This window comes from Cupressus sempervirens, chromosome 4, assembly GCF_028749045.1.
Source record: "Cupressus sempervirens isolate cs-2001-9-10 chromosome 4, ASM2874904v1, whole genome shotgun sequence".
NCBI classification, from domain to species: Eukaryota; Viridiplantae; Streptophyta; class Pinopsida; order Cupressales; family Cupressaceae; genus Cupressus; species Cupressus sempervirens.
In genome coordinates, this window is record NC_143121.1 from 54,394,943 (window position 1) to 54,413,032 (window position 18,090).

The 18,090-nt window shown below is 38.1% G+C and overlaps 1 protein-coding gene across 1 annotated transcript in view; it reads left to right on the forward strand.

Annotated features, from left to right (window-relative positions):
* The first annotated feature begins 344 nt into the window (after positions 1-344).
* Positions 345-18,090, forward strand: part of LOC149559908 (uncharacterized) — a 154,512-nt gene continuing 136,766 nt past the window's right edge. The window contains exon 1 of the mRNA XM_089827513.1: positions 345-978. Within this exon, the coding sequence (XP_089683639.1) occupies positions 345-978 (634 nt within the window). The remainder of the gene's footprint in view (positions 979-18,090) is intronic.

Below are 18,090 nucleotides of genomic sequence, written 5' to 3' on the forward strand. Positions count from 1 at the left end.
GCTCATTATTGACACAAAGTTGGAATGAGTATTCTTATTGACAATTCTGATTTGGTGCACCCAAATGAAAAATTTAAAATATTAAGAATTTACATATTCCTATTCCACTCATATTCCCACTGCGAAACGAACCCCAACAAGTTCTTACAAGATGGAATAGACAGTATCTTGTAAAGCTTGCCCAAGTCAGCTTGTCTAGAAGAGATGCGAGAAAAGATTACATAAACAAAAGCTTTTTAGCAAATGAGTTCTTCGCCGATATCACCGTGGGTTGCCGGATCTTCTGTTAAGAAACCGTCCGGTTCGACAGACGATATAAGGGCAGGCGTGGCATCCAAGGGGAAATGGAAAGCAGCTTTTCAAACCTATTTCTTCTCCAAGACCCAATGATTGAGCTTCCTAGAGAGCTGAGAAACAAAGTTGTGATTTTACAATGCGAATCTGAGAAAGGTACCTGCAATGTTTACTTGATTGGAACATGTCATGTCTCTTCACAGTCTTGCAAGGATGTCGAAGCACTCATTAGCTTCTTGAAACCAGATGTTGTATTCCTAGAGTTCTGTGAGAGGAGGTCCCATCTCTTGTATACACAACGACATAGAGCTGCAGATGTACCTGTAATTACTGATCGTATGGTTGGTATGTTGAAGAGAAACAACTCTAATGCTTTTGGAACACTTGGTAGCCTTGTTATGCAAAAGTGTGCAAAAGACGTTGGAGTTGTTCCTGGCTCTGAGTTAAGAAGTGCATACAGACAAGCCCAAAAATATGGTGGTAAGATTGTATTAGGGGACAGACGTATTGAAATTACATGCCAAAGGATATGGGCAAACATGAGCTTCTGGGATAAAACTAAGTTTGTTTTCGTTTCTCTGTTATTGCTGGCCAGTACGTCCTTGGAATCAGAAGATTATATGGATGGCAATAATGGAGATAATCATGCCATAGAAAGAGAATTGCCCAGTATGGCGGAAACACATTGTATTGAACCACTACTCATGACATATGAGTCTATGAGTTTTACTTTAAAGCTACTTGGATGAAAAATGATAGCAATATAAAAATTTGACTATAGTTATCAACTAATGAGATTTAAAGGACCTATATAATGAATGGTCCTGACACACTAACTTATTGAAAATTCTGTGTCTAAGGCTACAAGATAAGTGTGATAACTTATTCAAACCAATGTAAATGGTGATTGAGTTTTTCTTTTGTCCTTTAGATTCTATTTATTTTTAAGAAACTGATTCTATCATGCACAACATATAGCCATAATGTATGGGTTGGACATAGTCTCATCGATGTGTAGATCTATGTGTTGAAGGAACAATATTACACCTTGAATTTGGGGTTGGTGTTGGATATGGTGTTGAAATTTAAACTTGAGGAGAAAAATAAGAAAGGAAGGATCAATTAGGGACATCAAGATACACAAGGTTGGATTATATGAATGGGTGGATTTTTTTCAATGTTTAGTTTGTTTTGGAGTATAAAGAACCTATATATTTACTTACGCATATGAATTGGACAATAAAGTTAGGAAAAAAAAATCTTATACACAACATATTTGAACTTGTTGGAGTTGGAATCCCTACCATTTAGTCAATAATTTTTGATATTACCAAGGTTTGATGTTATTTTATTTTTATTTTTAATTTTCATAATATTTCTCTTTTTTAATTGACCTTAAATTTTCGTCTTAAATTTTTTCTTTTTGCATTTATAAATTTAGAAAATGAATTGTAGCCAATCAAAAGGTGCAAAAGATAATAGATTTTAGTTCTTAATATTTTTCAAATGTTTAGACACTCTTTATAGAAACTTCCATGGAGAGTTTCTTTCTTGAAACTTCTACTGAGTTCTAGCTACGAAAACTAAACATTATATATTTTCATAGCACATTTATATTTTACAGTGCATTATTTAGATCGCAATAATTGAGATTAAAAAAATTATGATTTTATATATTTTATAGTTTATATTATTTGAATATATTTATATTTTAATATTAGATAAGTGATGAAATTCATAGAAACCTTAAACAATGAATATTAATATATTTTTAAAATGCTATACATACAACATAAATACATTTTTATCTAAGGCACTTGCTTATAGATTAAACCATATTTTTATCTATTAAAAATATCCTAGATAAAGAGTAACTCTTCAAGTTGAATGGAGTAGCCAAAAACTGCCATAAAATTTAATATTGAGTTATCTAGTGAGATGAAGGGTTTAAATTGTAAAGTTCCTTTTCCAAACATTACTGTTTGTCTGAGTCTGAAGGGGAAAATGTTTAATTGATATGATGTGTTGAAAATGATTGAAAAGATCTTTGAATGAAGAATGGAACTAGTAAAGAATGCTTTCAATCATTGTTTTGTCACTGATGTCAAACTTGCTACTTGAAAGAATGACAATTGCTTAAGTGGTCCAAATACTATCACTTGGTTGATTAACAAGGAGGTGTTAATCAATAAGATGTAACTAGAGCACCTAGAGAAAGGTTGAAGTTATGATGTTGTAATGAAGTATAAGAATCGGCCAAGCCATTGATGAAATAGTGTATTGATAACATACTCTAAGAAACAGAGGATGGACACACTGAGACACATCAAAGATGTAAGGTTTAACTAAGTCATTTATAAAGCCTGACTAAGTTCATTTGTGAGAGCTGAGAAAATTCTTAGTTGAAGCTAAGCAAGTTCAACTTCAGTGTGTGCTGAGCAATCCTTTGGGTGCCCAGTAACACAAAATTGTTCAAGTGCCAAGTAACACATGATTGTTCAAGTGCCGTGTAAGATAGGATTGTTTAAGTGTTGAGAAAATTTCTTTAGGTGTTGAGCATCAGTAAATGCAGTAGAAGTTGAGTAACACAGAAGGAGTCGAGCATCAGTAAACCAATGATGCTGAGTTACTGCATTATTGATAAGACAAAAAGATTCACTAGATCAGTAACGATAAGTTTGTTACATTGAATTTTGTGAATCAGTTGGATGATAAGGATGATAGGTAGATGTCACAAATTTTTTTGTAAACCATGCAAACCAATTCAAGGTGAATACTAATGGATTTTCTAGAAGAAACAATTTGGAGGGAAAACAATTTCAAAAATCAATTCAAATTGATAAGCGGAAGACTTGAGTGGAAAATGAATAACAAAACTTCTTTATAAGGAGTTACAAGTCAATGATCAAGAGAGAGAGAGAGGGAGTTGGTCATAAGTGTGGTCATGTGAAGAAGCTAGGAGAAGGCTAGTGTGAAGTGTCAAGAAGAGGACATAGTGAGGAGTAAGCACGGAGCATCAAGACTCTGAGTTGATCAAGTGACCATAGAGTGTATTGGCATAATGAGTGGAAGAACTCAAGGAGACAGATCTTGAAGGGTGGACAAGTTGTCAGCACAACAAGGAAGAAAAGCCAAGCGAAGAAAATAATTGAAGAGTGATCTAAAATCTGCAAGGTTAGAGTTGCAATCTTTATCAGGTCAAAACCTTTCTAATACTTTCTTACTATTGTATTAGACATTGAAATCCTACATTGCTAGTTTAGCTTAACAACTAGGTGGGTAAGCCTCAAGAAAAGGATAGAAGATCCCCAGGAGAAGGATAAGAGATCCTCAAGAGACGGATAGGAGATCCTTAGAGAGGGATAAAAGATTCTTTTGAGAAGGTGACTATAAATCCCATGGACTTGAGTGGGCCTAATAGCTCTATGTAAATCCTTTAATAGGATGGCATTCTAAGTTGAATGTTCTTAAGTCCTCTAATAGGGCACACTCCTAACAGGGTGTAGAAATCCTTTAAAAGGTCACATCTGACAGTGTGTAAAGCCTTTAACAAGGAAAACCATCAGAAGTGGTTGAAATCTATTGCGTAGTAATTTTGTGGGTGTCATCCACACCCCAGATTTACCTTCTTATTCCTAGAGGGTTTTCGGGTCACCAAAATCCTTTGTGTTATGGGGTGATGCATGTTTACTTCACATGATTGTTTAATGTTTAATTGCATGCATGATAATTTCAATTATATGCCATTAAGGATTTGACAAGAAAGTAAAAAGGCTAGTACTTTTGATTCACCCATGTTTTATTAAAAAATTGTATTGGACATTATTGGACCTTGAATAACTGATTCACCTACCTCTCAGTTATTCTAAAAGAATTCTGACAATTGGTATCAGAGCCCACTACTGATTTGTTTCAAGGTACTAGTAGCAAGAAGATCAAGATGTCCAAGAAAGAATTTTCCAAGCTAAACAAAGACAACTTTGTTGCATGGAAAAGTCTGATGAAGTTGCACCTTGGATCATGTAGACCTTGCAGGACCCCTCACTGTAGAAGACATGAACAAGAAGAAGGAGCACAATCAAGCGATGTTAGAGATTGCTTCAGCACTAAGCTATGTCAAGTATGATGACATCAAAGAATGTGCTACTGCACATCAGATGTGGAGAACATTATCAAACATCCATGGAGGAGATGATAATGTCAAGATTGCCAAAAGAGACAGCCTAAGAGGAAAGTTTGATGACATGAAAATGGAAGAAGGAGAGAATGTTGCTCAGTATGGTGCAAGGATGAAAGAAGTGGTAAGTGCCATAAGAAGCCTAGAGGGAAAGTTATCAGAAGAAACAATATGTAGCAAATACTTGAGAACTTTGCTTCCTATCTATATGCTATAAGAGTATCAGCCATCTAAAAGCTAAGGTGTGTACTAGGCAACACATTTTCATTTGAAGGAATAATTGGAAGACTCACTGCCTTTGAGCTATCCAACTTTGACAACTAGAAGCCAGAAAACTTTGAATCTACATTCAAAGCCAAGATGACAATAAAAGATAATGAGGAGATGCAAACAAAGAAAAAAAGTGGAAAAGAAAAGTATGTATCTAGTGACAACAGCATTGATGAAGATGATGTAGACCAATTGGAGGCATTACTAGCAAGAAGATTTCATAGAGGAAGAGGCAAATTCAAAGGTAAGTTGCCAATCATTTGTTTCAATTGTGATGAAGTTGGTCACATTGTAGCCAAATGCACACAAAAGAAAAATTAGAAGGATGGAGGCAACCTCAAGAATAAGAAAGAGGACAACAAGGACTATAGGGGTAAAGGCAAAAAATGCTACATTGTTGAAGAAGACTCGGATGAGAATGATGATGAAGTAGTCTATGTGGCTATGAAAGATGAATCAGATGAAGATGAAGCAATTTCCCTGGTAACTTGCATGAACAAGAATAATAAATGGATCATAGATAGGGGATGCTCTCATCACATGATTGGAGATAAAAGTGAGTTCATTACCTTTATTCAATATGAAGGAAATAGTGTTAGATTTGGTAACAATGCACCATGTCATATCAAAGGGAAAGGTAGTATCAAGTTTACTGAAAAGATATCATGTGATAATACATATTACGTTGAAGGCCTGAATTACAACTTCTTAAGTGTCTCATAGTTAGGAAACATAGGATGCAAGGTTGAATTTGAAAATGGAGTTGCCAAGATCTATGATTCTCAAGGAAGCCTAATAGGAAAAGGTGACCAGAATAGGAGTAATTTTTTCTACCTAGACATGGAAGATGCTTCTTGTTTCATTGTTCAAACTAATGATGTATGGTTATGGCACAAGAGGCTATGTCATCTAAATTTTGACAATCTGATAAGCATCAACAAAATGAAGAAAGTCATAGGTCTACCAAAGTTGAAGAAGCCTGATAACACCATGTGCAAACAATGCCAACTAGGGAAGATGACCAAGTAAACTTTCAAAAGCAAGGCTTATACTTCTAATGAAGTATTAGAGCTAGTTCATGCTGACTTGTGTGGTCCTATTGAAGTACAAAGCTACAAAGGTGATAGATACATAATGCTATTTGTAGATGACTATTCAAGGATGATGACAGTCATGTTCCTGAAACAAAAATTAGATGTGTTCCCAATGTTCAAATGGTACTTGGCTAGAGTTGAAAAGGAGACTAGGAAGAGCCTAAAATGTCTCAGATCTAATAGAGGAGGTGAATTCACATCAAGAGAATTTGAAGAATTCTGCAATGAAAGAGGAATCAAAAGGTAGACATCAGCACCTAGGGCTCCACTTCATAATTGTATAGCAGAAAGAAGGAATAGATCAGTTATTGACTATGCTAGGACGTTAATGATGGAGAAAAATCTTGCAGTCAAGTATTGGAGAGAAGCTGTAAGTACTACAATCTATACACTCAACAAAGTTCAAGTTAAGAAAGGTACAAATGCAACACCTTTTGAATTATGGTATGGGCATTCTCCTAATGTAAAATATTTCAAAATATTTGGATGCAAATGCTATATATATAAAGAGTCTAGAAATGGAAAGTTTGATGTAAAGAGTGAGGAAGGCACATTTATTGGTTATTCTACTAGAAGGAAAACTTATAAGTGCTTGAATGTTAACACTAACAAAGTAGTAGAAAGCACAAATGTGAAATTTGATGAGCTTGCAGAAGTTCAAAGTGTTGAGAACACCAAGAAAGAAAAAGAATGCAAAACCCTTGTATCCTTTTATGAAGGTATACCTAATAATGGTGAAGTTGCAACTCAGAATGAAAATCATCAACAAATTCTAGCATCTATTGAGTCACAGACAATGAATGCCGAGCAGCAAACACATTCAGAAGCCAAGCTACACAATACAGAGAATGTTCATTCAAATTTTGAGAACTATCAACATGAAAGAAATGAAGAAATATCTTATGAAAATAAACATGAAGATTCAAATTTTGAAAGAGACAACATGCAAACAAGGAAAGAACCAGTATTGGCAAAGTATGTAAGAAGACATCATCTTGCAGATCAAATTATTGGAAAAAAAGAGGCAGGACCAATGACAAGGTATAGACTCAGAAGTGAGACATGTCTACTCAGCAAAACAGAACCAAAAATAGTAAGTGAAGCCATAAAAGATGATGATTGGTACAATGCTATGAAAGAAGAAATAGAATAAATTGAAAAGAACAAGACATGGACCTTAGTTTCAAGAGCATCTAACAAGAATGTAATTGGAACCAAGTGGGTGTTTAGAAACAAGTTAGATGAGAATGGTGAAACCACAAGGAACAAGCCAAGACTAGTCTATAAAGGGTGTGCACAAGAAGAAGGACTAGACTATGGAGAAACTTTTGCTCCAATTTCTAGAATGGAAGGAGTAAGGACCTTATTGGCATATGCAGCCTTCAAAGGATTTAAAGTCTATCAAATGGATATTAAGTGTACATTTCTTAATGGTATACTTGAGGAGGAAGTCTCCATAGAGCAACCAGAAGGATTTGTTGATGAAAATAACAAAAAAAATGTATGCAAATTGCATAAGGCTCTATATGCATTAAAGAAAGCCCCTAGAGCTTGGTATGAGAGACTTCACAAGTATCTAGTGCAAATAGGATTTGAAAGAACTAATGATAACAAAAACATGTACATGAAATTAGAAGAAGGTAAGGATATCCTTGTATCTAAAATCTTTGTGGATGACATAATTTTTGGAGGAAAGGAAGCGCTTTGCAAAATTTTTGCTGAGAAAATGAAACATGAGTTTGAGATGTCTATGTTTAGAGAAATCAATTTCTTTGTTGGATTACAAGTACATCAACTAAAACATGGTATATTCATGACATAATCAAACTACATCAAAGAGATACTCAAGACGTTTGGATTGGAAGACTCCAAACCTATTAGCACACCAATAAGAATAGGACATAAGAAAAATGATGAATCAATTGAAGTCAATCAAACAATGTATAGATCCATGATTGGAAAACTACAATATGTTGTACATAGAAGATAAGACATAGCATTAGCAGTTGGAATAGTGGCTAGATTCTTTGCTAATCCTAGAGAAAATAATCTCATGGTAGTAAAAAGGATAATGAGGTATCTCAAAGGAACTGATGATCTTGGCCTATACTACAAAAAGAATGAAAAGTTTGAGCTAAATGCCTACATAGATGCAGATTGGTGAGGAAAAATTGATGAAAAAAAAAGCACAAGTGGAGGAGCACTATTCTTAGGCAAAAGGCTAGTTACTTGGACCAGTATGAAACAAACATGCACATCACAGTACACTGCAGAAGCAGAATATGTGGTAGCGGCAATCAATTGCACAAACATTGTGTGGCTCAAACATCTATTGAAAGGAAAGAAAGAAGAAGTAACCAAACCTGTGATACTATATTGTGATAATACAAGTGCTATAAACATCTCCAAGAATCTAGTAATGCATGCAAAAACCAAGCATATTGCAATCAAGTATCACTATGTCAGAGAATTGGTGGAAGACAAACAAGTAAAGATGGAGTACATTCACACAAAGGAACAAATTGCAAATATATTCACCAAACCATTGCCCAAGGATACTTATGAATATCTTAGAGGCTAGTTGGGGGTAAAACCCCTAACTCAAGCAGTCTAAAGCAACAAAGAAGCTGCCCTGCATCAACAGGAGTAGATCATTGAAATATGAAAAGAATGATGTAGAGGATGACAGAAAGAATATAAATTCCAGATCAGTCACAAGCATTTTGACAGAGGAAAAAGACATAAGATGAAAAGCATACACCAAGTATGTTGAAGATTCTACACCTTTGGCATTTATGTCAAAGAGTGAGATTTATGAGAAACTGATTAATAAAAGGTAAGAGGGAGATGTATGAGAATGTATGAGATCAATAGTAGAAAAAAAAAAAAAAAAGATGAAAGAGGGACATTCAAAAGAGATAAGAAACTGATCAGCAAGCAGCTATGAAGGATCAAGAATATAGAGTAAGGATGTAGTAGTTGTTGTCACTTAGGTTTGCACCCTTGTCCAAGGCCTATGCATGAGGACAACCTAGTGAAAGCGAGGACAACCTAGTGAAACATGGAAACAACCTCCAAGCTGTGGGACTTGAATTGTGAGGTTGAGTCTCTGGAGAAGGCCGGCTTCCTCTTATTATCAGGGCACACCTATCTACTCTTGGAAAGGAAAAGGGAGAAGAAGATCATGAAAGCAGATCTACCTAGTCTGATCTAAGGAGGTGATGCACCAAAATAGAGTGTTCAGACTTCATTTCCGCCCATATATGCACTAGAAAACAAGGGTAACATTCAAAAGTCATACACACCCAGACTTATGTCAATCAATAACCACATACAGATGAAGAAACCAAACTGAATAACACAAGGAAAGGATTTCACTTATATATTATCCAATAGGCCAAAAATAGACACAGTATGTGAGCCACAAATCTCAACAATACACCAATGAGAGGCAAAACGGATGCATGTACACATCGATGGCTGAAGGAGATGATACAGAATGTTATACAGCTTAGAGACAAATAGTATTTTACACTGTAGACCTACAAGCAGTAGCAGAGAAATCAAAAAAGGAGTCCCCTTAGAAAAGATTACAAAATTGTCTTTATAGTTTAGGCATAACTGAGGATTTTTGCATTGCATTTACTTCTCAACTACTAGCATTAACTTCTCACCCTAAAAATCCAATCAAAGATCTGGTGGTCTTAAGTACCAAAATCTGATATTCCTCTGAGAAAGAGCCTAGAGAAGACAGAATGACACCATAATTGTGCTCTAACCAGGTAGATGGATCGACTGAGATGGTGGAGTTTCTTTCTATGTTTTGCATTCATTTCTGAGTTGGTGGCATTGATCATGAAGATCAGATCGCAAGATAAAATCGATCACCTTTGACCCTTAGGTTCATGGATCAATGGGGGTTAGAGAGTCAACCAGTTCCTTATGCAACAACTGGGCCATGCGGGCCAATCGCCTTTCTTTATTTTGCCACCTCCTCAAGGTCCCATGCACTGACCATTCCTTATGTTGGACTAACTACACCACCTTCAAACTATTATCTTTAACTGTGCCGATCACACTAACCACCACCCATTAATTGCCAACCCTAGCCGAGCTAGCGAGGCACGTATCAACAAGGCGCTGTGTTGCCATGGTATCCGTTGTGCAACTTTGAAAGGTGAGATAGCACTGACCGTCAATCTACCTTAAATCTGACAATCATGGAGACTCATTGTACCACTATACTGTTCTTACCCTAGGCCCATCATATCTGGTGCCACCTCAACAACTGCTCTACGCCCAAATGACACCTGGCAATATCTGATCGATGTACCCTATTGCAACCTGGCCCCGTTGACATGTGGCTAAAGGGTTCCATGTCACTATGGTAAAGATTGTGCAACTTCACCATGGCGACATGGCGCCTTCCATCGATTTCCTTGATCCGACGGCAAGCAAGATATACTACTCCTTAGTGCATTGATCAATGGGAACCGGCCACGTGCCAACCATCTGTATTTTCTACACCTCCAAACTTGGACCCATCGGACACATGTCCTCCAAGCACCATGTCATTAAAATAAAATTCATGTGGCTTATCCATAGCATGATGGCACCTGCCATTGATCTTCGTAGATTCGACGGTGGAGATCTTAACCCTTTCATTCACTGGCAACACTGACTGTACTCTGACTTGGCATACGTGGTTGCTCCCCTTTGGCCTAATGAAGCACACTTGGAGGGTTTATACCGCTTGACCCTGCTGAGGGACACGTGGCACCCAAGTGCTATGTCACTGTTGTAAATCTCACACAGCTTTCCCATAGCGTGATGACACCCATCGTAGATTAATTTCAATCTAACGATCAAAACCACCTCGTACTCTGCACATCCTTCCCTCTAAAAATTGCTAGGCCCATGAAATAGATATGCTCTGACTCATACACCTGGCACCTCCTGATTAGCTTCAAAGCACCAACCTGGCAGAAATTGGTATTGTTTGATCCTGCCACGCCACGTGTTGACCAGTCACTATGTCGCTAACAAAAAACTCGTGGGTTTTCCATTGGCGCCATGGCGCCCTACCTCTTTTTGGAACTTTTTGGCCCATGAAACTTTTTGACCCGCCGCTAAATTTTCGATGACGCAATTGGCCCGCCATCAGACCTTTCTGTCGAGCGCTATGTCACTATGCAGATTTTTCAGCCAACACACGATAGTGACATAGCACTTACGGTGCCGTAAAACTTTTTTGACTCGCCAAACCTGTTACCTGGCCCATTGGACCCATCGAACACGTGGCGAAAGGGCGCCATGTCGCAAACGTAAATCTCGTGCAGCTTCCCATGGTGAGATAGAACCGACCGTAGATCTGACTTAGATCTGACGGCAAAGAACTTGCGGGCCGTGGAAACTTTTATAAGGTTTGATCATTTAGATTTTTTGATGTCTCCTAGGCATTAAAATAATATTAATTCTGGGACTAGCCGTTGGATGGGCTGGACACTTAAAATTTGAATCCTTGGCGGGTGAACAAATGATAACATTTCTAGCGACTCACAGGGGGCATGAGCTTGCTTGATGCATGACCAGTGCCTGTAACAATCCATTGGGCTACGGGGTCAAAAAAGTGTGAATCTGAGAAATGCAAAACCCTAACCCTTCTGCGAGGAGATCAAAATATTGAAAACCCTAGCTCTGTGATTGCAACTGGAAACAAAAACAAAACTTCCTGTACAACTTGAGACACCTGAAAATCTACTACCTCATTGGGAGATGGTTGTGCTCGCGCACTTCTTGAAAAGAAAGAAACAATAGAAAAGAAACTAAACTACCTATATACATGGATTCTCAAAATTTCAAAAACATGGCTTCAGATAGATCTCATTGACTGGAATGGGCAAAACTTCACCATTGGGTCTGCTCGACTGGAATGCATTAGCCTGTTTGCAACTGGCAATCAGATAGGGGCCACTCCATAGTGGGTCATATTTGAAATGTCTTCTTGATTTTGCTCTGTCGGAATCCCACTTTAGAACTAAATATCCTTCTCTAAAGGTCCTAACCCTAGTTTTCTTATCAAAACTCCTTTTCATCTACCGCTAATGTATCTCTAGGGTTTGCATAGCCTTATTTCTCATTTCTTCTAGTTCAATCAACTCTGCCATTCTTACTGACATGGCATTATCTTCAATCAATTCCAACTGATGAGCCAACTCCAAGGATGGGAATTCCAATAAAATTGGGAGTCTAGCCTCCCTACCATATACTAGCACAAAAGGTGAATTCCCAACAGATCTCTTGGGTGTTATCCTATCAGCCCACAGAGCAGTTCTTAATTTCTTATGCTAGATCCTCTGATTGTCTTCTATTGTCCTCTTCATGATTTTGATTAGATTATTGTTGGAAGAATCAGCCAAACCATTACCTTGGGGATAGTAATTTGATGATGTGCTCAGGTAAATATTGTGATTCATTTCCCATGCACAAATCTGGGTTCCAACAAAAGACTTAGGATTGCCCGAGATGATAGTAGAAGGAGCACCAAACCTAGATACAATTCCATCAAGGAATTCAACAACTGATAGTTCTGTGGCATCCTTCAAGGCAACTGCCTCTGTCCATCTAGTGAAATAATCAATAGTAGCCAAAATCCATTTATGACCTACACTAGATGGAGGATTAATGGGGCCTATAAAATCCAACCCCCACTGGGTAAAGGGCTGATCCACTTGAATAGGACGAAGGGGGAGAGCTACAAGCCTCTATTTGCCTGAGAAGAAAGCACACTTCTCACATTTCCTCACATATCCATAAAAATTATGGAACAGAGATCACCAATAATAACCAGCCCTCATAATCTTCATGGCAGTTGTTCTTGCAGAGAAATGGCCACCATCAGGGCCATCATGAAGTTCCTTAATCATCCTCTCAGCCTGATCCCCTTTAATGCATCTCAACAGGGTCCCATTAAAATCCCTCCTGAATAGGATACCATCAATTACAACATATGGAATGGACTACAGTCTATATTGTCTTCTTTTAGCTCTGTCCAATCCCTGAGGATATCCATTCCCTGGTAAGAAGCTCTTCATGTCATTTATCCAGCTCCTTGAACCATTAACATTTCCTTCCTCCTGCTACTCTATTATTACCATAGCAGCCTCTTCATCTAAATCCTGACCTGATAACATTTCTTTGCATAATCCTCTCCCTCTTATCAGCTTGGTAATCTAAATATCAACATCATACTCCATTACCTTAGTGATCCATCTAGCTCTCTTTTCACTGATATCCTTGTTTAACAGGAAGTCTTTTACACTGGCATGGGGCACCAACAAATGGATCTTATTGTGGGACAAGAGGTGCTTGAATTTCTTCAAGGCTCTGATGACTGCAAGGGCTTGCTTCTCTACAAAGTTGTACTTATCTTCATATTCCTTGAGCCCTTCACTAAAGAAAGCTATGGGCTACTCCTAATCCCTGTCATTTGTTTGAGTCAAGATAGCAGAGATACTTGACCCACCGGCTAGAGTGTAGAGGATGAAATCTTTCTCAAAATTTGGGTTCATGAGAGTAGGGGCTGAGGCTATGGCTGTCTTGATCTCTTCAAAACTCTCCTTCCCTTCCTTGGTCCATGAGAAGACCATATCTTTCTTCAACATAGCTATAAGAGGTTTCACCATGGTAGCAAGATTAGGAATAAACCTTCTTACAAAATTCATTCTACTAAGAAAAATTTGCAGCCCCTTCTTGTGTTTAGGAATAGGAAGGGCAAGTATTGCCTTTGTTCTTTCTAGATCAATGGTCAGCCCATCCTTAGATACAATGTGTCCCAATAAATTTTCTTGGCTTGTAGCAAAGACACACTTGGTTGGGTTAAGGGAAACTCCAAACTCTCTACATCTTAGAAATACCTGTCTTAGATGATCAAAATGATCTTCTACATTTTTTGAATATACAGTTATATCATCAAGGTATACCAAGACAAACCTGTCAATTAATTTTTTAAAGGCCATCTCCATTGCCTTTTGAAATGTGGCACCTGCATTTTTTAGTCCAAATGGCATCTTGCAATAAGCATAGGTGCCCCATTTAGTAGTGAATGTTGTCTTATATCTATCAAATTCTTTAACCAGCACTTGATTATAACCAGAGAACCCATCAAGAAAAGAGAATCTCCTTGAACCACTGAACCTGGATAGAATCTGCTCCACGGAAGGGAGAGGATGGTGATCTTTAAGAGAAGCTTGATTAAGGTCTCTAAAGTCCACACACAGTCTGATTTCTCCATTCTTCTTCCTTACATGGACAAGGTTAGCTACCCATGATGAGTGTTTGATAGGAAATATTATATTAGCCTCTATAAACTTGGATAGTTCTTTTCTCATTAGAGGTTCAATCTTGGGATTCACTGGCCTTTGTTTTTGCCTTACTGGTTTTGCCCTATCAATTAAATCTATGGTATGCTGAAGCAAACTAGGGTCAAACCATTTGAAGTCATCATATGTCCAAGCAAATACATCATTAAATTCTTGACATAAATGAATGAAGTTTTCTTGCTTAGTTTCAGAACATACCTTCCCCATATTTAGAGATTTTCCATCAGCAATTGTAACTGGGGCATAATCATCCTTTTCTGCAGCTAGATTTATTCCTTTGCCTCTTGTTTGATCATCAGGATTAAAGAAACTCTCCAAGGTAATGAGACCCTTGGGAAACTTGTTAGAACTGAGGTGAATGATCTGATCACCATACTGATCTTGCAGTCTTGACTGATTTCTATTTGAGAATTCTACCTCATATTGCAAGAAACTCACAATTTGCTCATCAAAATCAAACACCTGCCAATGAGTGTTGTTGTCAGGGATGGTAGGCCTTACTAGCACCCTTACTTGTTGCTTCTTCCTCTCCTCAAGATTCCCTGGTACATCATAAGCTGCACCCACTACTGCAAGTCTATCAGCATGTTTATTTTCTTTCCTAGGAATGCTCTAAATATTAAATGCATTGAAGCCCTCAAGCAAATCCCAGACTCTGTGTTTGTAAGACTTGCGCAGGCCATTTTTGGTGATATTCTAGTTTCTCACTTGGTTAACTACCAACTCACTATCCCCATATACTCTCAAGTCTTGAATTCCTCATTTTTGGGCAAGTAAGAGACCTTGAATCAAAGATTCATACTCGGCCATATTATTGGTGCAACTGAATTGGAGCCTAAAGGAGAAGTAGTATCTTATTTGTGCAGGACAGATCAACATAACACCGGCCCATGATCCACTTCTATTCCTTGAGCCATCAAAGTACATACTTCACATTCCACTTATATCATCATTAGTCCCAACAATATCAGGAACTTGAGCATCTTTCTCTACTATGCAATATGTACTAAGGCATGTCTCAAGAGTCTCTGACATAGGCTCAAACTGATATGCGTTAGCCCACTCATCCAAGAAGAAATCAGGAATTTTTGCTCTGGAAGTGGCAGGCTCATTTACTATGTCATTTTCATCCATCTCTAGAATAGGACAATTCATGTTGATGGGATTGGGGGTGTAAGATTCAGTGTGATGAAGGGCTTGAGGTTCTACTCTAATTGAGGCATTGGCTCCATATCTGGTCTTAAATGACATATATGAGCAAACAATAGATATGAATCCACCAATTTGAGCAGTGAAGTCTCTTGAAAGACATAGTGCAAAATAGGGCTTGACTTTAGCAACAGATATGTCTTGAATCACAGTGCAACCAGGGCATGCATGTAGGGCCATCTCCACATTGCTAAGGATACCTATAGTTTTGACAGTACTACCATCTAATTGTAACACATCCCTAACAATGGGTTCAGATTTCATTCTTAAAGCATCAACAACACACCTAGGCATTACTGAGCTACTAGCCCCTGAATCTATCATGAAATTGTGGGCTAATTTGCCCCCTATAATCAAAGAAACATAGAATGGAGGAGATCTAACCTTTTTACTTGTCTCCACATCCCCTGCTGGTTGTACTAGACTTGTGTCCTTCTCCATGGTAGATGGTTGATCCTTGGGTTCAATCTTCTCTAATTCTTGCTGCAACATCCTCTTCTGCATTGGTATGGTAGCAATGGCATCCCACATGGAGATATTCACATTGGTCTTCTTCATTTGCTCTACCATGTTAAATGGTGCACTAGGAACTTTGGTAGAAACTTTGAGAGCTGCACCTATAAGTGGTTGAGATGGGGCAACATAAGGATCACTTGCATCTTTCTTTCTAGAATCTTTCTTTTGCTGCTATGAAATACTTGTTTCTTCATTTACTGCATGTGCATGAGGTGTAGCACTTGAAGTCGAGGCCTACTTAGGAAAAGGAGGGGCAGTATGTTCCATATCTCTCTTCTTACTTCTTGTGTTATGGGAAACGAAATCCTAGTTTACATTACAATGCTCCCTAATCTGATGATTCATGAAAGAGCAATCATCACTTCCTTAAATCTAGAAGGTCTCCTTGGGATGATCTTCCTTGTATGGTTGCTTTGCTGTAGGTTCTTGGTTAGTTAGGGCCAAATAAGATTCTGCTTTCTGGCACATGCAATAGGTATAAGAATAGTTGCAGGAAGGACAAAAATCTTGATCTTGGGCCAAGTTATTTTTAGGGACTATAGCTCTATTTTGATTTGAGCTTGAAGCAGAAGCATGACTATTTTGCCTACCCTGATCAAAAGAGCTATGCCACTGATTAGGAGGCTTACCACCATTTGGAGCCTGATATTGCAATTGGGGAGGCTTGCCACCTTAAGCCTGCTGCCTTTCTAAGGCCACCACCTTGTTACTCATTTTTTGTATTATAGAAAAACTATCCTCTAATCTCTTCTCTTGGTCCTTCAACTCCCTCCCTTGCTCTTGCAATTTTTTATCTAGGGTCTTCTCTCTTTTATTTTTATTCAGCACTAGACCTTGGAGTATTTCTTTGAGTTCATCTATCCCATTTGAGGATGTGGAAGCTTAAGGGACTGGAGGAAGGGCTTGTGATGTAGAAGTTGTAGGAAGAGGGGCCATTTCTGGTTGGTGGTTGGGAACATCAGGAAAGAAAGGCATAGGGGGCCTTGGAGCCAACTTTCCTCCTTGTATCAAGATGTTCTCAGCTTTTATGGCTATCTCATAAGCATTAGGCAAGGTATCCCCTCCCATAGTTTGGATTGTAGTGGCAATATCACTATTAAAAGCTCTAAGGTAATGTAAGAAGGCATTACCAGGGGTAGGTTTCACTGTAGTAGTTATTCTATCCCATGTCTTTTGAAATCTATAGTTAAAATCGGTCATACACTCATGGGGGGCTCTTTGTATAGTAGTCAACTACTCTAAAAGTGGCAAATGGTCACTTCTATCCTCAAAGTGTTTGCTTAACCCTACTCCTAGTCCATCCCAATCGGTTATAGAACCATGAGTTAAGCCTCTATACCACTGTAATGCTTTTCCTTTTAAAGATGAGGCTAGAAGTCTAACAGCAACATCATCCTCTGTAATACCATGAATATTACAGACATTTGCTACCTCTTGGATATGCTCTAAAGGGGAGATGGAAGTTTGACCAGTAAAATCAGGTATGCTTTTTAGTGCATATATTGTTATATCATGTATTTGGGCTAACAATAGAGGACTTCCACCATTAAAGGTGGCAAAAGCATGAACTCTTGGCTGTGCCATGTAAACAAGTGTTCTATTGATGAGTGTTGATGGCAATCTAGGCTGAGTTCGAGCAACAGGAGGAGTAGACATAGTTCTTATAGGTATGTTAACTATTATTACACCCCTAACTGGTGATAATGAAGTTCTAGTCCTCCTTCTAGGATTTGAAAGAGAAAGCTCTTGATATTGAAATTTACCTCTAGAAGACGCCCTTGTTTCAGCTTTGGGCATGAATTTCTACAACTTTGGCCTGGAACCAGATTTGTTGATGTTCAGAGTCACTAAGTACTTTGAAGGATCAGCCTCTTAAAAGCTTGAATACTGAAGCAAGCACTACCTCTTCAGCATTAATCTCTAAAAATCTTTCTTCTTGACACCAGTAGACTTTAAATTTTGTTTGAAAAAGTGTCCCACCGAGTGTGCCAAAAATTGTTGTCACTTAGGTTTGCACCCTTGTCCAAGGCCTATGCGCGAGAATAACCTAGTGAAACATGGAAACAACCTCCAAGCTGTGGGACTTGAACTGCGAGGTTGAGTCTCCGGAGAAGGCCGACTTCCTCTTACTATCAGGGTGCACCTATCT